The sequence below is a fragment of the Alosa sapidissima genome, chromosome 11, assembly GCF_018492685.1.
Source record: "Alosa sapidissima isolate fAloSap1 chromosome 11, fAloSap1.pri, whole genome shotgun sequence".
NCBI lineage: Eukaryota > Metazoa > Chordata > Actinopteri > Clupeiformes > Clupeidae > Alosa > Alosa sapidissima.
Window position 1 is genome coordinate 33,347,462 of NC_055967.1, and position 25,000 is coordinate 33,372,461.

At 43.0% G+C, this 25,000-nt stretch overlaps 1 protein-coding gene across 1 annotated transcript in view; it reads right to left on the reverse strand.

Annotated features, from left to right (window-relative positions):
- Positions 1-25,000, reverse strand: part of LOC121724631 (phosphatidylinositol phosphatase PTPRQ-like) — a 53,406-nt gene that overhangs the window by 17,817 nt on the left and 10,589 nt on the right. Inside the window, exons 14-28 of the mRNA XM_042111323.1 lie at positions 18,174-18,285; positions 16,348-16,568; positions 15,719-15,788; positions 14,064-14,263; positions 13,538-13,772; positions 10,922-11,050; positions 10,303-10,449; positions 9,919-10,082; positions 9,256-9,775; positions 8,653-8,811; positions 8,247-8,426; positions 6,827-6,934; positions 5,757-6,038; positions 5,188-5,469; positions 159-279 (exon numbers count right to left, since the gene is read on the reverse strand). Coding sequence (XP_041967257.1) covers positions 159-279; positions 5,188-5,469; positions 5,757-6,038; positions 6,827-6,934; positions 8,247-8,426; positions 8,653-8,811; positions 9,256-9,775; positions 9,919-10,082; positions 10,303-10,449; positions 10,922-11,050; positions 13,538-13,772; positions 14,064-14,263; positions 15,719-15,788; positions 16,348-16,568; positions 18,174-18,285 — 2,930 coding nt within the window. The remainder of the gene's footprint in view (positions 1-158; positions 280-5,187; positions 5,470-5,756; positions 6,039-6,826; positions 6,935-8,246; positions 8,427-8,652; positions 8,812-9,255; positions 9,776-9,918; positions 10,083-10,302; positions 10,450-10,921; positions 11,051-13,537; positions 13,773-14,063; positions 14,264-15,718; positions 15,789-16,347; positions 16,569-18,173; positions 18,286-25,000) is intronic.

Sequence of the window (25,000 nt, forward strand, 5' to 3'; positions counted from 1 at the left end):
ATCCTCATCACAGGTAACACACAAACACATACACACACACACAGACACACACACACACACACACACACACACACACACACACACACACACACACACACACACACACACACAGCTGAAGCGTGCTACACTAGTGGGCTGCATTTAATAGCGGTACTCACCACACCCGTATGATGTAGTAGAGGACCTCTGAGTTGGCCTCCAGCGGGGGAGTCCAGGTGAGCAGCACCTCATAGTCGGACACCTTCCTGGCCAGCAGGAACTGGGGGGGAGAGCTGGGGACTGCCATACGGAAACATACTGGCTCATGCTCAACAATGCAGAGCTGTCGCAAAGACATTCAGCTGTGTGCGTGCCTGACCTGCGCGCCTTAATGTGAAGTTCCTGATTCCCATGTCTTGTAGGATGCCTCATAAGAAGTATATATATCTATATCTATATATATATACTTGATATATATATATATCACTGATTCTTGAGATAAGGGACAAAAGTACTTTTGAAAAGTGACAAACAAAAAAATCGATACTACATTAATTTGAATTGGATATCATCATAAACATAGATCTCATCTATCATGCCTGAAAAGGAACAGGTTTTTTATTAACCACTTTTTATAAAAATTGACATTTACTGACTTAGTAACTTGTCATTTGTCAACTCCGTCTGACACATGAAAATATGTTTTTTTGTGTGTTTGATCAATTCAACAACACTGTAAAGTCTTTAAGTGTGTAGAAATGGTGCGCCTTAGCAAGGTTTAGTGATAAATTACATTGTATACACTTTTAATATCATTTTACATTGTTTTGGAATAAGCCATTTTAAATTACCTTAATTTAGTTTATTATTTTTTTATTTTTAATATATACAATCAGTATACAATATACAATATATACAAGACACTAATGCATGTAGATAAGTTGGTGTTTTAATGTATGAACACACTCAATTGAACAAAAGAAACATACATTTTTTTTATAAAAATGAAAAACCTCCATCTTACGGGGTTGACACACAACTGACGGTGTTGACACACAATTGACGGTGTTGACAAACTAATCGAGAATCAAACTGATTAAAGATATTTACCTAGTTTTGACATGGCAGTATTGTTTCTACAGGACCTCAGGCAAGTAAGTTCTATGATTTGCTCCAATTTCTCTCAGCAAGTAAGTAAATCATTACTGCCTTCGGTGTAGAGCCAAGTATTAGATATGTATATATAATAGTTTGTCTAACCTGCGGGACTTGGGCATTGGACAAGAGGTGTTGAACATGCCTATGCTCTATGAAGTCCATAACATCAGGGGCTATGGCATAGATCTCCCTGGTCTGGCTTGCTTGGAGGGGACAAGCTGTCCCTGTCAGTTTCAAAATCTTTCACTGGACAGAAACAGACATCCCTCCTCCTAGCCTAGTCGCCTGCTGTATTTTTACTGGTCACCTTGCTATTTTATAGTTGTATCAGGTAGCTTAGTTGACTTTACATTCTCCTATGTGGGCCTAACACTTCAGCCATTTGGAACAGAAGAACACACCAGAATAGGCCTGTTTAGTAAGCAGGATTTGATGGCTGCATTGCAATTCAATGCAGAAGTAATCCAAGTATTCAGAATACGTTCTCACTACGTGACAAAATACATATTTGGGCATGTATTCTGCATTCTGTAACAGAATACTTTTTGAAAGTATCCTTCCCAACACTGCCTACATCTCATGAGTCCCATGCGCTTTCCCACCAGTGAAGCTAGCTGGCTAGTTGATCAAACTTTTGCCAACTTAAAAAAAAAGCTTAACTCCAGTCGCGAATTAAAGACCGCTGTTTTCCAGCAACAGCACCCATCTTCTTTGTTTTCAAGTAGCAAGGAATTCACGTGGAACCGTCGCAACTCTGTCATCATTATGTTAAGCCCGCCCACCGACTCTACACACGATATGATTGGCCTGATCAAAGTTTGATTTTTCCAACTCATAAGCCAACAGAGAGTTGCTAGACTACCCTGGCTGCAAATTACATTTGCTGCTGCTAGGGTACGTCTAGATTTCTAGGCTACCCTCCTCCCATATTTAGAGTGAAAATTGGCAGTAGAAACCACAAGGATGCAAAAACTCAACTTTCTCATCTTGGTGTTTTATATCTACATCAATGGACTTTCCTAACCACCAGTGATCATCATACACCACTGCCAGCCAATCCCCTGTCTCAATACTGTTGATAATTATATCAACAGTAGCACCCCCAGGATCTTTCAATGGCTCCTCTTCCATTTCATTCACTAAATCTTACATTTCATCGACCGAATCCCCTGCTTCTCCCAACTCGTCTTCCATCTCCTGCATCAACATGGCCAATGGACGACTCTACCTGGCACTTGCATCAGTCTGCTGCTCCTCTGAGCAGTCTCTTATACAAAGAGTAGCTGGGGGAAAGCATTGGCAATTCAATAGCACTGCAAGAGCATGATAGTTGTCTGTAGCTAACACCAAACTGGCGAAGCCCTATGAAGAAGCCGATACTTCTTTAGAACCTTGCCTGATACACTGCAAAAAATGAAATCTAACCAAGTGCTATTAATCGTATAATAAGATCAAAAAATCTATTTGGTTTTGTTTCTAGTATGAAAAGACTTACCTAGCGCTCTCTTGAAAGATCATTTTGACTTAATTTAAGAAGACTTTTACTTATTTTAAGGAGTCTTATCAAGACAAATTTATTTAACGCACTGGCAGACAAATTGGCTTGCTTTTAGGAGAAATTTGCTTAACCCACTGGAAAAAAAATGCTTATTTTCAGGATGAGATGTCTTAAAATAAGTCAAACATTTCTTAAATTAAGTCAAATGATTTCATGAGAAAGCGCTAGGTAAGTCTCTTTATACTGAAAACAATACAAACTATTTTTTTATCTTGATATAAGATTAATAATCTTGGTTAGAATTTATTAGATACGCCGTTTTTGCAGTGTAATGTCAATTGTCTGGGACCTGATTTTTCAACAGCTCGTTTCTGTGCCACATGAGTTGTATAATTCCTTCTCAGCTCTCGTGGAAAAGAATATATCTCCTAATGTTGGAGTTCCGATGTTGGCTTCCCGTTATCATCCTCTCTGTTTCTGTTCATGGAGAATCTACAATCATTTTATCTTTTAGTTTGACATTTGACTTTTCTATTTGAGCCTTCTTTTTCCGCCATTCCTGCTTTCTTAGTTTGTGTTGCTCTTTTGTTAATTTCTTAACCTTTCCTTCCAATGCTTTTATCTCTCTTGCATGTCTTTTCCTGGTTTTTCTCCTCTCTCAGCTGCAAGGGCACGCTGGGTTGAAGCAGGTTCCTCAACATCCTGGTCCAGAGGACATTCTGGTGGGGTGTCTATTTCATTTAGTCATCTATTCTGCATAGCTCTGGACCTTTTCTTTGCTTTCCTCCAATACTTTCTGCGGTTCCTTTTTGCTCTGGGTCCTAATTCTCCTACTTGTTTTACTTTTTTGTTTTGGACCCTGTCCTTCCATCTCTGTCTCTCCTTTTCTAACTGTTGTTTACTGTCTAACTGTCCCTTCTGCTTTCTGGGTCACTATTCATTCTTTCTCTCCCTTTTCTCTGGTATTGTTTCTTTGTTTTTGCTCCTACACTGACAATTTTTGTCTAGCCATGTATGCCTAGAGTACAGATAAAAACAATACTTTTTATGAGTTATTATTATAAGTTATTTGGCATTTGGGTATATTAAGGTGTCAATCATGTGTAGTAGATGGTAGCCATTTTGATTTTCCTCAGCTGCCACTAAACTAAACCAAAATACCAACTTGTATTTCAAACTTCTTAATTGAATTCAGCTCTACTTTGAAGACAGTGTTGACACATGAAAGCTGTGACCACAGGGATTTCAACTTGTTTGCTGAATATTAATTTTTTAAAAAACACTTACGAGACCATGTGTTGGACTGCTGCGTCCATCAACAGAAAGAAGTCAAAGGAGGTCCTCAGGGTTAAAGCTGACCAAAATATGCCTGATTTATTTCGAATTTAAAAAATATCTGACAGAGTTGAGGACAGATTTTGAAAGGCTGTTGTTAATGTATAAAATAATGCAATGTTCACTTTAAGTAACTTTTTGATATTTTATTAAGCCATCCAATTAACCTCATATTTGTGCATTTTGGGCATTTTAAAACACTTTATTTTTGCAGTTTGATACTGTAACCTCTGCGGAGGACAAGTTCATTTGCATGGGCTTTCACAGTACAGTGCCGGTATTTTATGAAATTACTATGAAATAATATAAATATAGCCAAAACTAAGAGTCTAAACATACACAAGTCTTTCATATCCAACTTTTAAAGTCTTTTTAAATGAAATAATTTATTGTTTTTTAAGGGAAATTGCAACATTTTGATGGGGGACATGTTTTCTCAAGAATCATTGATATATATATATATATATATATATATATATATATATATACTGTATATCATGTCCTATGTGCCTTAAAGAAGACTCCCTTTACACATTAAGTGCTTTTTTTGCCATTTTTGGTATAAAATGCGTAGAGGGTTTATAATACACTCCGGGAACGCATACAGTGCAATGTTCTCCATTACGCTTCTGTGCAGATCCTATGAGTTTCTATAGGTTAATAGTGCTTAATGTGGTACACCACATATGAGTTTCTATAGGTTAATAGTGCTTAATGTGGTACACCACATATGAGTTTCTATAGGTTAATAGTGCTTAATGTGGTACACCACATACATAACAGTGCTGTACATAAGATGAATGAAGAGCATTAGAGTTATTTAGTAAACAGCAGATGTTTACCAATGTTCATGTGTGCTTATATAATGGTCCGTCACTATCACCTGTGGATAAAAGCATTATGGGAAACACAGACACATAGCTCCGCTGGTGTGTACTGTACACCTGGGAGCAAGTGCCGGTAATTTCCATGGACACCTGCAGGAACTAATATAAATAGATTAGTCCAAAGGCCAAGAGACCACAGCTGGTACTCAGGAGCAGCTGGAACTCAGAGAGGGGAAGAATGGAGGGTAAAACTCTCTAAAACGCACTTCACTGACGGGCTGTATCCACTGTTGAGCTGTGACATCTCTGCTAAACAAACTGCTGAAAGAAGATTCTGATTAAATCATGGAGATACAACACACACACACACACACACACACACACACTCACCGTCTTCCAGAGTGGTGATGTTGAGGATCTCGCTGCTGTAGTTGCCCGTGCCCAGGCGTGTGGCGGCCTGCACACTGAGGCGGTAGCGTGCGTACTTGCGGAGGTTGGTCAGGAGCAGGTGTGGGGCGGGGGTGCTGAGGTTGAGCATGTGTGTGGAGTTCCACAGCTCCACGTGGTAGAGCAGGATGAGGCCGTTGGGCTGCAGAGGGGGAGCCCAGGACACGTTCACCTCACTGGGGCTCAGGCTCTCGTAGGACAGCCCGTACGCTGGGCTACCAGGCACTGCAGGAGACAGCTATTTGTCAGGACCCCAGAGCTGATGTAGTGAGGACGTGAGACCGCACTAGTACTCCCTTACACAACAACTCCAGCATAGTTCATTCACATGTTCATTCACACATTCACAAAAATAATCTACCCCACTTAGACGACACACACATACCTTACTCCTTAAAGTACACTATAAATGCTATCACACAAATACCAAGATTTCTGTGCAAAAACTCTCTCTCTCTCTCTACACACACACACACACACACACACACACACACACACACACACACACTTACCATCCTCGCCTGACAGGATGTGCAGGGTTTCTGACACCTGGTCGCCGTGTCCATGGAGTGTGTAGGCGCGCACTGTGATGTTGTAGTGTGTGTAAGGCCTCAGGTGCCGCACAGTGACGCTCAGGGCAGTGGTGTTGAGTATGTGTGTGTAGGATGCGTTGCCAAAGGAGACCTCATACACTCGGATGATGCCATTGGGCTTCTCCGGCACTTGCCAGGAGACAGTTGCCGTAGATGCGGTTGTCTCCACCAGCGTCAGGTCACGGGGAGGTGAGTCAGGCTCTGAAGGACAGAAGAATAAAGTGAGAGGTAAGTGTGTGTGTGTGTGTGTGTGTGTGTGTGTGTGTGTGTGTGTGTGTGTGTGTTTATGTGTGTGTGTGTGTGTGTGTGTGTGTGTGTGTGTGTGTGTGTGAGCGTGAAGGAGAAATTTTGGATTACTAACATTTTATGAAATAGAAGTGATTAACATTTCATTTTCTTATATTCTGTGTATGCTTTCTATACATTCAATACTGTGCATCAACTTTGCTTTGTCTGTAATTAGCTCTCTCCATGTCACGACTTTCTAATAAAGGTCATGCGACCCCCTTTGTCACTTTGTCCTGAGGCAGGAATATTAGGAATATCCCGACAGGAACTAGACTATGGCAAGAAAATGCTGAAGGATGTATATGTATTGTATTGACCAATTATCTGACTTACTTGGAGTAGCCACATGACTTGCGTATGGCGCATGGGTCCATGCATTGTTGTGTTTCTGCATGTATGAGGAGTTTTGGAAAAGACCATTGTACTCATGTGATTTGTATTACCAATGTATCTAACATGTATAAGATGGGGCCTTGCCCTAGAGAACTTTGAGTAGTGTTACTGGAACATGCTGTTGCCAGTGACGTTGCTCCCGGTATCGTGAATAAACCTGCAGTGGTTCCTCACACCTGAGTGGTACCTGGATATTTTTGTGTGTGTATGTGAGTGTGTGTGTGTGTGTGTGTGTGTGAGTGTGTGGGGGACAAACTGTAGGTCTGTGTTTGTGTGGTCATATGCAGATCTGTGTGTGTGGTCCATACCATCCTCAGGTGTTATTACATAGATGTCATCCTCTTCAGACAGAGGACTCTCTCCCACCATAGTAGAAGCTGCCACTCGTAGCTTATAGCGACTGTACTTCTCCAGGCCTGGACACAGCAACACACCAATCAACACATCACATTCACAAGCATTCACAAAACATTTCAGATAACTCATCAAAAAAGATCCAAGTGAGATCCTAAAATACCTCATTTTCAGCCTGATTATAAGAGTTTATAAACATCATGTTAACTATTTATAACTCTTAATTCATTTTAAAGCTATTTCATTTACTTCAATTGAAACCATTTTCTCAGAGACGTGAGCATTTAGTGCAATATAATATGTATGCATGTGTGTTTGTGTGCGTGCAAGTGTGTTACTTGTGATTAGGATACCGGTGTTGCTGGTGGTGTGTGCATGCCTGCTGTGTGTTGAGGTCGAGGCTGTAGATGGTGTAGTGTGTGTGTGTGTGTGTGTGTGTGTGTGTGTGTGTGTGTGTGTGTGTGTGTGTACAGTAGTTACCTGTAAGGAAGATGCTGGTGTTGCTGGTGGTGTGTGTACGCGTCTGCTGTGTGTTGAGGTCGAGGCTGTAGATGGTGTATTGTGTGTGTGTGTGTGTGTGTATGTGTAGTTACCTGTAAGGAGGATGCTGGTGTTGCTGGTGGTGTGTGCATGCCTGCTGTGTGTTGAGGTCGAGGCTGTAGATGGTGTAGTGTGTGTGTGTGTGTGTGTGTGTACAGTAGTTACCTGTAAGGAGGATACTGGTGTTGCTGGTGGTGTGTGTGCGCGTCTGCTGTGTGTTGAAGTCGAGGCTGTAGATGGTGTAGTGTGTGTGTGTGTGTGTGTGTGTGTGTGTGTATGTGTGTGTGTATGTGTAGTTACCTGTAAGGAGGATGCTGGTGTTGCTGGTGGTGTGTGTGCATGCCTGCTGTGTGTTGAGGTCGAGGCTGTAGATGGTGTAGTGTGTGTGTGTGTGTGTGTGTGTGTGTGTGTGTGTGTAGTTACCTGTAATGAGGATGCTGGTGTTGCTGGTGGTGTGTGTGCGCGTCTGCTGTGTGTTGAGGTCGAGGCTGTAGATGGTGTAGTGTGTGTGTGTGTGTGTGTGTGTGTGTGTGTGTGTATGTGTAGTTACCTGTAAGGAGGATGCTGGTGTTGCTGGTGGTGTGTGTGCATGCCTGCTGTGTGTTGAGGTCGAGGCTGTAGATGGTGTAGTGTGTGTGTGTGTGTGTGTGTGTGTGTGTGTAGTTACCTGTAATGAGGATGCTGGTGTTGCTGGTGGTGTGTGTGCGCGTCTGCTGTGTGTTGAGGTCGAGGCTGTAGATGGTGTAGTGTGTGTGTGTGTGTGTGTGTGTGTGTGTGTGTGTGTGTGTGTGTGTGTGTGTGTGTGTGTGTGTGTGTGTGTGTGTGTGTAGTTACCTGTAATGAGGATGCTGGTGTTGCTGGTGGTGTGTGTGCGCGTCTGCTGTGTGTTGAGGTTGAGGCTGTAGATGGTGTATTGCGTGATCTGGCCGTTGGGGTGGAGTGGTGGTTCCCACATCACCATGATGGACGTGGAGCTGATGTTCTCATAGGTCACAGCCTGCACTGAACTGGGCACTGGGGTGGAATGGTGGAGTCGGGGTCAGATCAACATACTCTAGTACAATAGCATTCATATGACTGTGAGTCTGAGTGAGTAAGTGTGTGTGTGTGTGTGTGTGTGTGTGTGTGTGTGTGTGTGTGTGTGTGTGTGTGTGTGTGTGTGTGTGTGTGTGTGTGAGTGAGTGAGTGTGTGTGTGTGTGTGTGTGTGTGTGTGTGTGTGTGTGTGTGTGTGTGTGTTACCCTGTTCTCTGGTAGTCTCTGTAACGTGTGTATCAGGCCCCTCTCCCACCGTTGTATATGCAGACACTCTGAAGGAATACTCCGTGAACGGCCTCAGACTCCCAACCACGTACAGCATCTCATCAGAAAGGTCTATCACCTCCTCACTGGCTGGCAGTACTGTCAATCACATGCCAACAACCAATCAACTCATAGAATGACCAAACCTTGCCATGTGTGATAAGCACCACACCACTTTGTGTATGGTCCAGATAATAGCGTTTCATTCAGCGTTTTAGCGTTTTTATAGCAGACACAGGGCCAAATTAAATGACTGACTAACTGAATGAATCCATAGCATAACACCCTACAGAGAAAATGAACTTCCTGAGATGTAGACTGGAGGAGCAGGTCATTCTACCTTTGTTTTCCCCAGTGACTGGATGAATGAATTGAGTTCACAGCCCTACTGTGAAAACTGAGCTGTTCAGGAGAAGGCTAGTTGTAACTTATATTCCATCCATCCATCCCATCCATCCACCCATCCACCCATCCATCCATCCATACATACATCCCATCCATCCATCCACCCATCCCATTCATTCATCCATCCCATTCATCTACCTTCGATTCCCCCAGTGACTGCAGCTCGCGTGGCAGCCCGGGTCTGAAGGGTGTGGCCTGAAGCAGTAAAGCTTGTGATGGAGTGCTGCTCGTCAGTGCCTGAGGTTAAGGGTGAGAGGTCGGAGGGCGCTGTCATGGTTAACGGGTCAGTGTCATTCTGCTCCGAGCTGTCAATGGTGGTGTCAGGGGTTACAGTGAGCCGGGGGAGGGGAGAAGGTGGGGCAGCGGAGGAGAATGACAGGTCAGACGTGAAGATGGGGTTAGTGTCGGTCTGAGTGTTGGGGTCAGTCACAGTGACCTCTGGTGGAGCACCTGAGAACTGGCCACTGGAGGTCTGACCAATGGCACTGGCCAGACCCAAGGCAGCGGTGTGGAGGTGTGTGGGGGGGGCGGCGGACAGCGCGGACGCAGACGGAAACACAGGAGTTGCTGTGGTGAAGTCAACTGATCGCCCATGGCGACGCCGTGGCAACATACGCCGTGGCAACATACCCTCGGCATCGTCAGTCCTGTTGCTTTCCTGAAACATAGCAACAAGCCATAGTATGATATAATCATAGTTCATAGTGTATGTGTGTGTGTGTGAGTGTGTGTGTGTGTTTGAGTGTGTGTGTGTGTGTGTGTGTGTGTGTGTGAGTGTGTGTATGTTTGTGAGGTATGTACCTGTAGACCATGCAGTGTAATGTCCTGTACTGTGAGGTCGTTGTAGAGCACACGTATGCGGTAGCGTGTGATTGGTCCGTTTGGTTGAGTAGGCAATCTCCAGGACAAACGCACAGATGTAGAGTCCACAGCCTCAGCACTCAGTTGGGACACAGCACTGGGAGCTACACACACACACACACACACACACACACACACACACACACACACACACACACACACAAACCATAGTTACACCATTATCTCAATAATTGTCCGTCAAAGTCTACACACAGATCAGCTAAAGATATATTTGTGTAATATCTACACAAATGTATTCATTCCCTCATTCAAAGACACACAAACACACACACGCACACACACACACACACACACAGATCCTACCCTCAGCTGCGGTGAGTACGAATTCCATTGCATCGGGTCCCACTGCTCCAGCAGACTTGGCTCTCACACTGATGCGGTAGTTTGTGTACGGAGTCAGGCCAGAGTAAACAAACTTCAGATCAACGGTGCTGTTCTCAAAGATGAAACCTACACACAAACACACATACACACACACACTCTCTCTGTTTCTTTGTGGATGGCCTGACATCAAGTGTGTGAGTGTGTGTGTGTATGTGTGTGTGTGTGTGTGTTTGTGTATGTGTTTGTGTGTGTGTATGAATGTGTGTGTGTGTGTGTGTGTGTGTGTGTGTGTGTGTATGTTTGTGTGTGTGTGTATGAGTGTGTGTGTGTATGTGTGTGTGTGTGTGTTTGTGTATGTGCTTGTGTGTGTGTATGAATGTGTGTGTGTGTGTGTGTGTGTGTGTGTGTATGTTTGTGTGTGTGTGTATGAGTGTGTGTGTGTGTTTGTGTATGTTTGTGTGTGTGTGTTTGTGTATGTTTGTGTGTGTGTGTATGAATGTGTGTGTGTGTGTGTGTGTATGTTTGTGTGTGTGTGTATGTGTGTGTGTGTGTGTTTGTGTGTGTGTGTATGAGTGTGTGTGTGTGTGTGTATGAGTACCTGTGGGTCCGTAGAGCTCTAAGACGTAGCTGAAGCGTCCTGTGATGATGGTGGGAGCTTCCCAGGACAGAGAGATGGACTGAGACGTGACGTTCCCCACCATCAGATTCTCAGGGGGGTCCTCTGGAGCTAAGGGAGAGAGAGACACGAAAGCAGAGAGAGAGAGAGAGAGAGAGACAGATAGAGAGAGAGAAATAAACGGAGATAGACAGAGAAAGATAGAGGCAGAGAGAGACAGACAGAGAGAGTGAGAGAGAGGTATATAAGTATATATACTCTTTTGATCCCGTGAGGGAAATTTGGTCTCTGCATTTATCCCAATCCGTGAATTAGTGAATCACACTCAGCACACAGTGAACACACAGTGAGGTGAAGCACACACTAATCCCGGCACAGTGAGCTGCCTGCAACAACAGCGGCGCTCGGGGAGCAGTGAGGGGTTAGGTGCCTTGCTCAAGGGCACTTCAGCCGTGCCTACTGGTCGGGGTTCGAACCAGCAACCCTCCGGTTACAAGTCCGAAGCACTAACCAGTAGGCCACGGCTGGCCCTCACAGCTGGTCTCAGCTGTGTCACTTGCTTTGGCGCTCGCCCTGAACCCACAGCATGAACCTCCCCTTGCACCAAGTGGCCCAGCCAGTGCAGATGTCTCAGGCATCCCTGCAAGCCGTATCATGGCCCTGGCCAGAGGCCGCAGCAAACAAACTCTTCTGCGTATAGTTTGGGCACATTGAGAACTGAAACTCGTGAACATGCTGTTTGTGAGCTGGAGTGTGTGTGTCGCACATGGGGCGATGTGCACAGCAGGTGAGGCAGCTCACACACACACACACACACACGTGTGGTCAGGGGAAGAAAGTTAACTGATTGGAGACGTGTAATACCTCACTAAAGGCCTGCATTACTTCCCCCAGCTAACTTATCACACCAATCAGAGACAGTGTTACAGGCACCTACGCGATAAAGTTACTGGTGAGTTGAGACAACAACACCAAGAGTGACTGCCGAGCAGAGGTAAAAAGTTTAGCATCTGAACATCCTGGCCACAGATAACAACTTGCATGATTTGAGCCAAGACATATGAGTCCATGAATTTAGAATATCTAGAAGTCAGTTCTAAGTCATATTGAGAGATGCATATAGATGTCTTGTAAATACCATGTCTTTATCAATATGTGTTTATTTACATTATGGTATCAAGATATTATTTCCATCAACTCGGTTACTGTTGACATTGATTATGTAGACCTTCTTTGATGTTTAATAACAAGATGTTGTGAGCATTGATAAACATCTGCTCGTGCTCGTGAGTCTGTATTTGAAAATAAAAATAGCTCCTTTTTGTTAAGATTTTGTCTTGCAATCTTTCATAGTGCGAACCTCTACACTTTCATCATTAGATGTTAAAAGAAGGAAGTCACATGGAATGAGCTGATTGAATGTAGGAACTCTGTAGGCCTTATTTCCGTGGTTGTTGAGAGTGAGTATGACATGGGCTAAGCAGGTCCTCTCAGCCACTTGATCTTCGCAGCCATTTGTTTGTAATGAGGAAGCCAGTGAATTGACTGGAAAAGTCTTATGTAATCTCTCCTCTCCACAGGTTGGTCACTCCAACCGGCAGTGTGATGTTCTCACTGCAAACGTGCGATCCAGTTACTGACGGTGTGTATCAACACTGATGGTGAGAGGCCGAGGCGAGACTTACAACCGCCATACACCCCTGATGATGGGCCGTACACACGTACTGTAGATACACCAACACACACACACACACACGAGCAGAACAGAACCAGACACATACGAGCAGAACAGAACCACACACACACACACACAAAAACACACACACACTTGAGCAGAACAGAACCACACACACAAACACACGAGCAGAACAGAACCAGACACACACACACACACACACAAACACACACACGAGCAGAACAGAACCAGGCACAAACACACACACACACACACAAACACACACACGAGCAGAACAGAACCAGGCACACACATACACACACATGTGTGCGCGCCCACGCACGCACACGCACACACATGTAACAGAGGTCGTAATTTGTCCGCCACTCACGGCCCTCGAACCCGCCACCTCAACACACACCGGCATGGGAGTCAAACGCTCTAACCACTGAGCTAAAAGCCCAGGCTCCCAACTCAGCGGTTAGAAGTGTTCTTAAGATTAGGGCTGTGAGGATTTACACGAGCAACTAGCACGCTAGCTCAGTTCGCCTCCATTACACACACACATACACACACACAAACACACACACGAGCAAAACAGAACCAGACACACACATACACACACACGCTCGTGGACACAAACACACACACACACACAAACACACACACCTCATGATAGGCCATCCAAAACAGAGAGAAGGGAGAAAAACAGAGACAGATTGTGACAGCACACAGAGTAAACTCAACAATCTGTAGTGTGTGCTCTGATCTCGTTTGAGTTTGGGGGAATGATACACACGTTTAGCGTGTTGTGTGTTAGTATACTTCACAACAACAACCTCAATGAAATAGTACGAAAGCATATGTGATTGCACATGTGTGTGTGTGTGTGTGTGTGTGTGTGTGTGTGTGTGTGTGTGTACCTGACTCAGGCGTGCGGGCCATAGTGCTGGCGATCTGGCCCTCATCACTAGTGAAGGCGGAGACTTCAAACACGTAGGCGGTGTATGGGCGGAGCCTTGCCATGCCCACACTGATTGGCACACTCCAGCTGGAGGCAGGTGGGACGGCTGAGAGCGTGACTGGTGGAGACGATGCCGAGGTCAACAGAGACTCCTCTGGACTGGGCGTCCCACGAGACAAGATGTCCGCTGCGTCCTAACAGACACATGTTCATTCAAATTAACAGACTTTCTCAAGATTATACCTAAACATAACTCACAGTCACAAAGACACATTCACTCACATTAAAACTGTGATATAAAAACATTTTTGGCAATTGCCTATATTGTAAATTATATAAACTCTAAAAGCAGGCATCTTCCCACCCTACATTTCCAGACATACACACAGACAACAGCTAACTGACGGCCAGACAGACACACACACACACACACACACACACACACACACACACACACACACACACACACACACATGGTCCCATACATTGCAATGAGGCAGGGCACCAGACATAATGTCCTCTGCGTTGACCTCTAGTGTCTCCACGGTCTGTCCAGTGCGGGCGTGTTTGGCCTTCACTGCAAACTTAGTGATCAGGCCATTGATACGCTTGGGCAGGTACCACGTCACCTTCACAAAGGAGTGGTTGGTTGGCACCGCAGTCAGGTTTGTCACCAGACCAGGGGCTGAGAGAGACAATATACACACAGACACACACACACACACATGCACACACACACACACACACACGCACGCACACACACACACACACAGAGAAAAACACAAAAAATAAATACATAAAGAAATAAAGAAAGAAAGAGAGAAAGAAAGAAAGAAAGAAAGAAAGAAAGAAAGAAAGAGAGAAAGAGAGAAAGAAAGAAAGAAATTTCACAAGATAGAACGACTTCTATATGGCGTTTTACAAACGGAAGTTCGGGAGGAGCGTGACGGAATTTGCCACGCCTCCTTCTTCAATCAGTCAGGTTATTTATTCCCAGCCTACCTTGCACCGTGCATCGGCGTCACTCCGCTCGCAACCCACCACCTCCCCTTACGCCTCCCGTCTTCCATAGTTAAAGAATAAGGGGGTGTACGGCGGAATCCTGCCCGACTCCTGCCTGCGCAGTCGACTCCGGCACAATTCTGCGAAGCCCTTCAGGACCATGGCCAGAGACCTCGCCAAACATGCTTTCTATTATGCTTTTATGTATTATGCTTTTATGTCTTTCTGCAAATTCAGGAATGTGAACTAGTGAAAGGCCTATTGGAGTTTTTAAGGGTCAACAACAAGAATCTGACTTCCACTGACAAAGCCATGTTGGTCACACTGAGCAGGAACATAAACGGCCAGACATAAATGTGAGCATGATCGTTTACACTCACATACACATGTATTGTGGCCTGCGTGATGGATGGTGGTAAGAAAACACTCACCCAGCCTCCTGGGGTGTAAATGATTAAATGGTGACTTTCAGTGCACGTCATTTGATCGCAGAATACAAGAAGATGCCAAAAAGTCACCTTGGCTCTCTCCCTCCCTCTCTCTCTCTCTCTCCCTCCCTCTCTCTCTCTCCCTCCCTCTCTCTCCCTCCCTCCCTCTCTCCCTCCCTCCCTCTCTCTCTTTCCTCTCTCTCTCCCTCCCTCTCTCTCTCTCCCTCCCTCTCTCTCATCTCTCTCTCTCCCTCCCTCCCTCTCTCCCTCCCTCTCTCTCTCTCCCTCCCTCTCTCTCTCTCTCTCTCTCTCTCTCTCCTCTCTCTCTCTCCCTCCCTCTCTCTCTCCATCTCTCTCTCTCTCCTCTCTCTCTCTCCCTCCCTCTCTCTCCCTCCCTCTCTCCCTCCCTCTCTCTCCCTCCCTCTCTCTCTCCTCTCTCTCTCTCTCCCTCCCTCTCTCTCCCTCCCTCTCTCTCTTTCCTCTCTCTCTCTCCCTCCCTCCCTCTCCCTCCCTCTCTCTCCCTCCCTCTCTCTCTTCCCTCTCTCTCTCTCCCTCCCTCCCTCTCTCTCTTTCCTCTCTCCCTCCCTCTCTCTCTTCCCTCTCTCTCTCTTCCCTCTCTCTCTCTCCCTCCCTCCCTCTCTCTCTTTCCTCTCTCTCTCTGATTCCAACACACACTTGCACACACAAACACATGACAGAGGGATACTCACCAGCCTCAGAGGTCTTGATGAAGAGGGATTTACTGAAGGATCTGATCCCATCGCGATTCTCAGAGCCCACCTGAAAAGTTACAAGAACATTATCTGTTGTGAAATTTACAGGGGGAACAAATTCAGTGAAGCAGCCACATGGAAATGGACCAAACTCAGGACTATGGCTTTGTGTGACAACAACAGACTTTGCCATTCAAATCAACAAAGGTGTGTGCATGCGTGCTGAGGGTTTGGGTGGATGGGGTGGACACTGTGAATTATTGAATACTGGATGGATATTGTGAAGAGAGAGAGAGAGAGACAGACAGAAAGAGAAAGAGAGAGACAAAGAGAGAGACAGCAAGAGAGAGAGAGACTTGGAAAAAGAGAGAGAGAGAGTGTCTACTGTACGGGAGGTCAAGAGCAGCTTGGGTGGATAAATACTACTGAGAGAGAATCCTACGGGGATCCATAGATCCCTTTAGCTCATGAATAATCCACTTCTGATCCATTAAACATGAGACCAGACTCTGTGTGACTGGCACCTTTCCCATAGACACACAAGCACTCTCTTAGAATCTGTGTGTGTGTGTGTGTGTGTGTGTGTGTGTGTGTGTGTGTGTGTGTGTGTGTGTGTGTGTGTGTACCTTGATATTATAGGTAGCTCCGGGTATGAGCTCGTTCAGCAGGTATTCTGGAATGTCCAAACTCCTGGTGATCTCTGTGAAGGCGGAGTCAGGATGAGGACACACCTGCTTGTACTGGAGGACAAATAATTGGATGGAGTCGTCGCGTGGGGTCTTCCATGATAGGAGGATTCCATCAGACCCTACCCTTTCCCCCTCAAGATCAGATGGAGCAGCTGGAACTAAACACACACACACACACACACACACACGTTCATACAAAGACAAACACAGAGACACAAATTCATCAACACATACACTCATAAATTAATTTCTGGTACAATGTTACGAAGTTGGAATAAACTCATTAGCTTTGCTCACACCCAGACACACACACACACACACACACAAACCAATTGTGTGAGTGCACACACACACACACGCATATGCACATACATGCACACACACAGACACACACACTCACTGAGATACAGTAAGTATACAACTGATACAAGTATACAACTTGGTGAGAAAAGATGGACAGAATTAGTTCAAGAGCTTGGCCGGCATTCTGTCACACATATGCTTCATTCTCAATTCCACCAATATCCCTCTTTTCACAAACCCACATTTCAGCGTACACAGTGCAGGGGCACCAGGCAGCGTCTGACCTCTTTACTTTACACTGGAGAACGAAGTCACCATTAGCCTGCCCAATCCTTGATGTTCGAAATTGATGCCAGGCAAATGCTGCAAACACTTCAAAACGTTAGTTTGCAACCCCGGGCCTTCCTGTTCAGTTAACTACAAAAGTTGTTGTTAGTGTAGTCAACTACAAAACATAAGGTAGAAACAGGTAGCTTTAGTGACCAGGAGTAAATATGTTGAATGTCTCTGCCCTCTTCTTAATTGGAGGGCAACTGTGTGATTACAGATGTCAGTTAAAAGTGACAACTCCATTTTCTCGGGTCATCAATCTCACAGTTGGGGGTAATAGAACGATCCATCCAGGAGAGAAGAGGGGGGGTGGCGGGGTGGCGGGGGGGGGGGGGGGGGGCGCTCTGACTGACACAGTGACCTTTCCTTCTGTCACATGCCAGAGCTAAGCCTGGCCATCCAGCTCGTAGATAACCTGATAGCGCTTTATTGTGAGCCAATCACACAACCCACCGATGAATTATGCAACATAACACTACTGCACAAATAACCCCACGTAGAGGAAAACTGATCAGCACCCAAATCATTGTTCTGAAATTTGGACATAATAATAGGTCACCTTCTGACACCAAGGCGCAATAAAGCTAGCACACACACCAGGATATTTACACTGACAAGTAATGATGGACATACACACATGCTCTCTCTCTCTCTCTCTCTCTTCCTATCTCTCTCTCTTTCTCTCTCTCACACACACAGACAATGATGGACATTGTAATGCAGGTCCTTGTGGTGAACCACACATGACCCTCAACAATGATGACAGGTACTGATTGCCATCATCTTAATGAAAATCATTAGATTTCATTTCTGAGACAGGTTTTGTCAGGTGCTTAATTAATAAGATCGGCTTGATTTATACCCTTGCATAATTAACATTGGTCGTGTGCAGTTTGAGTAGCATTAAAAAGCAGGACAGGACATGAAAACCTAAATGACATAAACAAGACAGGACATAAAAACCTAAACATCAATACCTTCAAAAACATAAACATCAACACCCTCAATCCCTTCACTGAATCTGTTCCACTGACAGTTAAGTAAAAACTCTCTCACATAAACACACAAACACACACACACACACACACACACACACACACACACACACACACACACACACACACAGTTACCAGAGGCGTTGGTGGTGATAATGCGGCTGACTGGCGCACTATTAGCGGAGGGGGACACCGCATTCAGAGTCACCGAGTAAGAGGTCCCTGGAGTCAGACCACCAACGTCTGCCTAAAACACATACACACACATCAAGTCAGTTTACAATATGTTTTTTTTTTTACCTAAACAACTTACAATAACATTATAATAACAGTAGAATAGTGGTAAAAAAAAAATTATATTTGTACAAAAAAATACAACTGGTCAGTTTTGACCCAGGCTTTGCTGACATCAAAGACTTTTCTGTCTAAGAAATACATATTCTACATAAACAACAAATGTTACATATATTCAATAGGGTTTAATTTCTACAATTCTGATCAGCCCCAAAAAGTATCACTTCAGATCTGACATGTCATAAAGTTAAAACCCTCTCAGGCCATTATAATCAATCAGAAGAACAACCAGTAGCTCCACGGTCCATTACAGAAGAACAAGTCAAAGACACACTGTCATACACGCCCCCATATCAAGGGAAATGTTTAATCATCATCAGGCAACAATCACACACCAAAGACACAACCATCAATAATCAATAATCGATGATAAACAATAAACCTCCAAACAAAACAGAAGCTAACCACAAACCATAACCGATGAACCTCACTCAATCGATCATTGATGAAGGCACACACTAAACCATGACCTTAAATGTGCTGATGTATTGCACTGGATAATTGAGTAACACTTTATAATAACTACACACAATTCATCATTTATTAAGCCTTTATTACTTATTAGTTAATGGTTTGTTCATCATTAGTAATTTCTTGTTCATACATAATTTATCATCAGTAAAGCATTTGTTCACACAGTTATAAATAGTTTGTTCATAGTAAATAAGCCTATATCTAAAATATGTTAATACATTATTGTTAATACTTAATAAATGATGAAATAATATGTTTTTGATGAAGTAATATTTCCATTATTTAACAGTTGTTACATACACATGCACTAATGATTAGTTAGGGTGAGGATACATATTTTAAACCACTTCCTAATACTATAATTCATGATGAACTCTTGAGTTACAAGTAGTTAGTTAATGATATTTTGTGAGCTCATCTAAAGTGAGGACGTTTTATGCCTTTCAACACATTTACAAATGAGTTATAAAGTTTACATCTGAATTTATTCATTTAGCAGACACTTTCACCCAAAGCAACTTATAATGTCAATGAAATTAAAGGGCAAGGCCACATTGGTGGACGCCGGGGCTTGAACCCCCAACTTTATGGGTTACTGCATGTTAACCCGGCTCCCGATCCACTATATTATCTCTGCCCAGGGGTAATACAGCAGCCAATTCAAAAATATAATATAGATATGCGTGTTTACTATGAACAAACCATTTTTAACTGTGTGTAAACATGATTTACAGATGAGAATTAATGTAGGAATATAGCATTTAATAATAGTTTACAGATGTTAAATAAATGCTTAACAGTGTGTAGTAGAAGTAAACAGAAACTCTTGCATGGTTGTAGGTGTTTCTAACTGGGCCAAGATAATGTAGTGGATAAGGAGCTGGACTAGCATGTAGTAGCCTGAAAAGTTGGCGGTTCGATTCCCGGCTTTCACTGTTGAGATTGGCCTTCAATTTAATTGAAATGTGTATGTTGCATGTCTGCTAAATGAATGAATGTGAATGTAATCTTTACAACTCATTTGAAAATGTGTTGCAAGGCATAGAAAGTCCTCACTTTAGATAAGCTCACAAAATATCATTATTTAACCACTTGTAACTCCTGAGTTAATCATGAATTATAGTATTAGGAAGTGATTTATAAAATATGTATCCTCACCCTAACTAATCATTAGTGCATGTGTATGTAACAACTGTTAAATAATGCAAATATTACTTCATCAACACAATATTATTGCATCATTTATTAAGTATTAACAATAATTTATAAACATATGTTAGATATAGGCTTATTTACTACGAACAAACTATTTATAACTGTGTGTACAAATACTTTATTTATGAGAATTAACATAGGAGCAATGATTTACAAATGATGAACAACGCATTTTGTAATAGTTTGCAACTGGTTTATAATGGGAAAATGATTTCATTTATAAGTGGTTGTTTCATTATTTATTAAGTATAAATCATGTACTTACAAACATTTTTTTGGATAAGCTTATTTTCTATGAACAAACCATTTATAACTGTGTGAACAACTGCTTTACTGATGACAAATTATGTATGAAATTACTAATGATGAACAAACCATTAACTAATAAGTAACAAAGGCTTAATAAATGAAGAATTGTGTGTAGTTATTATAAAGTGTTACCGATAATTGTTGTATGATGTTCTATGAATATCCTATATACTGTATCCCTATGAGATAAACAGTAAGAAAATAGTAAGTAGAACCTGCTTACAGCAAATTATTCTTGTCAAACATGCAAAGGAAATTTAATCAGAGAGTTTAATCATCACATACACACACACACTTTTTTGATAATATTTGTGTGTGTGTGTGTCTCTCTCTCTCTCTCTCTCTCTCTCTCTCTCTCTGCATGTGTGTGTGTGTGTGTGTGTGTGTGTGTGAGAGAGAGAGAGAGAGAAAGTGAGTGTGTGCAGCACATGTGAGAAATGATGTCATCGGTAGTGTGACCTGTCAGTAATTTCCCTAATGATCACAAACAGCTAAACAGACTAAAAATGAAACTAGATGTACCGCATAGCGGTACAAAATATGACCGCCGCTCAGTCCTGTACATCCATTCCGCGAAAATAAATCACACTTCAATTTGTCTCCATCTTTTACTCCATCCCCCACTCTTGAAACTTTTGTGTATGCTTGTTTGGCATGCCTGAGTGTGTGTGTGCGGCTGCACAGAAAGTAGCCTACTTGTGCTGAAAAGGTGAATAGATTGTAGAATAGCCAAAGAAGATGTAGCATTGTTATAAAACCTTTAAAATCTCTAAACAATCACAAGTAGGGCAGGTCATCACAGTTCATCCATTGCAACTGGATTGATGAAAGGTCACTTACACCTGTAGGCTACATTGTATTTGGGAAAAGCAAAAGGTATCAGCATAATGTTGTTTATTTATTTATTTATTTTTTTATGTATTTATAAACAAAAACATCTCTGCCAGTTCCATGCCGTTTTCAACAGCTATCAAAAACAAAGGTCATTTTTGGATGGATGGATTTTTTGTGAATATTTCTTCTTCTACATAAGATTTTAGTCATCTTTAGTTCATGTAATACTTTATTGTCAATGCACAAATTAAGTAACAGTAGTCTGAAACGTTATTGTTAATGCACAAATTAAGTAACAGTAGTCTGAAACGAAATGCTGTTTTACATCTAACCAGTGGTGCAAATAACTGACATGTCCAAATGGGCCTTGATGAAATGCGTCGCTAGACTGTTCATACACATTTTAACGGGCCAAAGTTGAAGAGCTTTTGTCCGTTATTGTTCGTGCAAATATAGGCTGATTCATGTTCCCTTGCATTGTGTAACTGAGGTCCATGGCTAGTCTGGCTTTCATCAGACCAAGCTCAATCTTTTAAGAAATCAAAAAATAAATAGCGGGCAGATCAGGCTGGGTTCACCCAGCCTAGTCCATAGGCACCCGATATTGTTTAATTTTCAGATTGAGATATACACGCTCTGGCTATTCTAAATGCAAAAATGCATTAGGGAGTTATGACAAAACTGTAACTAACAAACTAGATCCTAATAGAAAGCGGTTAGCTTCCCTAAGCTACAGGTAGGATTATAAGGTAGGCCTATTTACAACATAAATTGTCAATAGGCTATGCTGGCGACACAAATAAAATCTCCTTTGGAAACCAATGGCTTACGACTTACAGTATCAAGCGGACTTAAACTGCCATATCGTGGCGAAAAGTTGTAATAACATTCACGCAGTTCCATGAGTCAAGGAAAGCGCGAATGAAGTAGCCACTTCTAAATGGGACCCACTACACAGTAGCTTAAGGTGTTTTGCTAAAGCAGCCATAATGAAATGAAGGTGTCATTGTTTGGATACTTCACACACACGTGCTTTTTAATTTCACAAGACTACAACTACCAAGCTGGAATCAAAGCACATCGATTCCCCTCTCACACCCTGCACGCACTTAAAACAAAATAAACAGGCGTCTCAGTCTCACGCATGTATAGGCAAAACTGTATCAGACTTGTGTAACGTTGGTAAATCTTCCATTGCACAGAATGATTTTGTAGCACGTGCAATAAATGACAGTCGAAAGATACAAACAGTGCTGCTATCAATTTGCTTGGTATAACCGCATTTATAGTTTTCTACAAATGCAATCAATCAAATGGGCCTCCATCACTCAACCAACGCTAACGGTAACATTACCTAGGTCCTTATTGATATTACAAGATTAACGTACCTGCAGTAAAAACCAAGCATGTCCGATAAACATCCTCACTTCATCCTCACTTACACTTCATGTGAACATCGTCCTGTCCTTATTAGATGTTCGCTGCGGTAAATTACAGTCCTTGTAGGAAGTGTCCATTATTTTTTCAACCCACTTTTAACTTCCAAAAAAATTACGTCTCACTGCAACGATGCGCCATCTAGTGGACAAACGACTACTTATCGCCAATACTGAAAATGCAGCCATGATGATGATGATGAATATTTTGGCTTTCTTTTGATCCTATTGAATTTGTAATTATGTATCGGCCGTTCTAATACCGATAGTATGTGGGTGCCTGTGTGTGTGCATGTTTATATGTGTGCACCGCCATTTACAGGCCAATGAGTGTACAGTCACTAAATGTACACATAACCTAATTTTTTTAGCCCCCCCCATGGATGAAATTCTACGAAACTTGGCATACCCCCAGACCCCCAGAGAATGCCAGGTCAATCATACACATACAATTTGGTGCAGTTCTGAACATCTTAACTGAAGATAGGGGCGATTAAAGCAGAATAATATTGCATTTTCATTTTTGACCGGGGGGGCAAATCACAAATGAGTGATTATGAGCCAGGTTGATGTGGGCCCTTGAGACCAACATACCATAAAAGATTCACAGAGAACTGTGTCTGCCCTACCCTCCTTTCGGGGGGTCCAGTCCAGCGGGGGGGCTGCAGATCAAAATGAAAAACGATGGTTCCATGCTATCCATGTGGGGTTACATGCCCACCAAGTTTTGTGTACCCCGGTCTTTCAGTGTCCCAGGAATCCTTGTTGGTGTACGTCACTAAATGTACACATAAATTATTTTATTGTAAGGCCCCCCATGAACGAAAGTACACAAAACTTGGCATGCATTCAGAGGGTGTCATAATGATCCTACACTTTTAATTTCGTGCAGTTTTGACCTTGTCAGCCAGAGATATTGAGATGAAAACACCTAATTTTTTGCTTTTTAATTTTTAACTAGGTGGCGCTATACATGAAATAAGTGGTAATGGGATGGGTTGACATGCCCCCTTAAGACCAACATACAAAAAAAAGGTGGACCTCCTCGGCCCTACGGTTCTCAAGATATTCACAGAAAACTGTCTCCGGCCACCTACAGGCCAGTTGGTGTATAGTAACATAAATTAATTTATTGTGTGGCCCCCCATGAACGGAATTCCACAAAACTTGGCGTGCATACAGAGGGTGTCATAATGATCCTACACTTCCAATTTCGTGCAGTTTTGACTATGTTAGGTCACAGATACCTTCAATTACACCACCTCATTTTTACTTTTTTGTGTTTAACTAGGTGGCGCTATACATGAAATGAGTGGTTATGGAATGGGTTGACATGGCCCCTTGAGATCAACATACAAAAAAAAAATGGTCCTCCTAAACCCTACGGTTTTCGAGATATTCACAGAAAACTGTGTCTGCCCTACCCTCCTTTCGGGGGGTCCAATTCAGCGGGGGGGCTACAGATCAAAACGAAAAACGATGGTTCCATGCTATCCACGTGGGGTTACATGTCCACCAAGTTTCGTGTACCCCGGTCTTTCAGTGTCCCGGGAATCATTGACGGAAATTTGGGCATGCGAAAAAGAAAAAAAAAAAAAAAAAGAAAAAAAAAAAAAAAAAAAAAAGAAAAAAAATCTGACTAAACCTATATGACCGCCGCTTCGCTGCGCGGCGGTCATAATAACAACATAGAAATAATGGAAGGGACATGAACATTCTGAAGAAACTATGAAACAAACATAAAAGGTCACATATTTTACTACCCTGGAAAATCCAGAGTTCTCGCAAGAGCATAATTTGAATTGTCTCTGCGAGACACTCTGGCAATGAGTAATGATGCATTTTACTTTATCCACTTGTATCACGGGAGCCAATCACATCGGTGTATCTGATATAGGTGGGCCAAAGGCACCAGCTAAACAGATGACAGTCGTAGTGTTATCCAATTGCATTGAAGTCCGGAATCAGTCAGTTAACATTGGTCGTATTGTGTTATCCAATTGCGTGCAGTGAGATTTTCAAATGCATGCTTGGTGCCGCCCCTCGAGTTGGGCCATTACATTATTCGTGGCCAGACCATTAATCTTTCTAGATTACCAGGGTCTGGAATCTCCAGGCTAATATTTTACCTCTTTTTCCACAATTTCAAATAGTCTTAATAAAACATCTCTGTTAACCACAACACCATTTTCAACCTCTTAAGAGCCCTGTTCAGAGGGTCCCATTTGGGACCCTGTTCCTTTACACACAGGAGCATATTGCACAATGGCTTTGCTTCTACAATCTGGTAACAAGTCCAGAACTTTCGCACTTTCATTCTTTAGTCCTAAGCGGAGACTT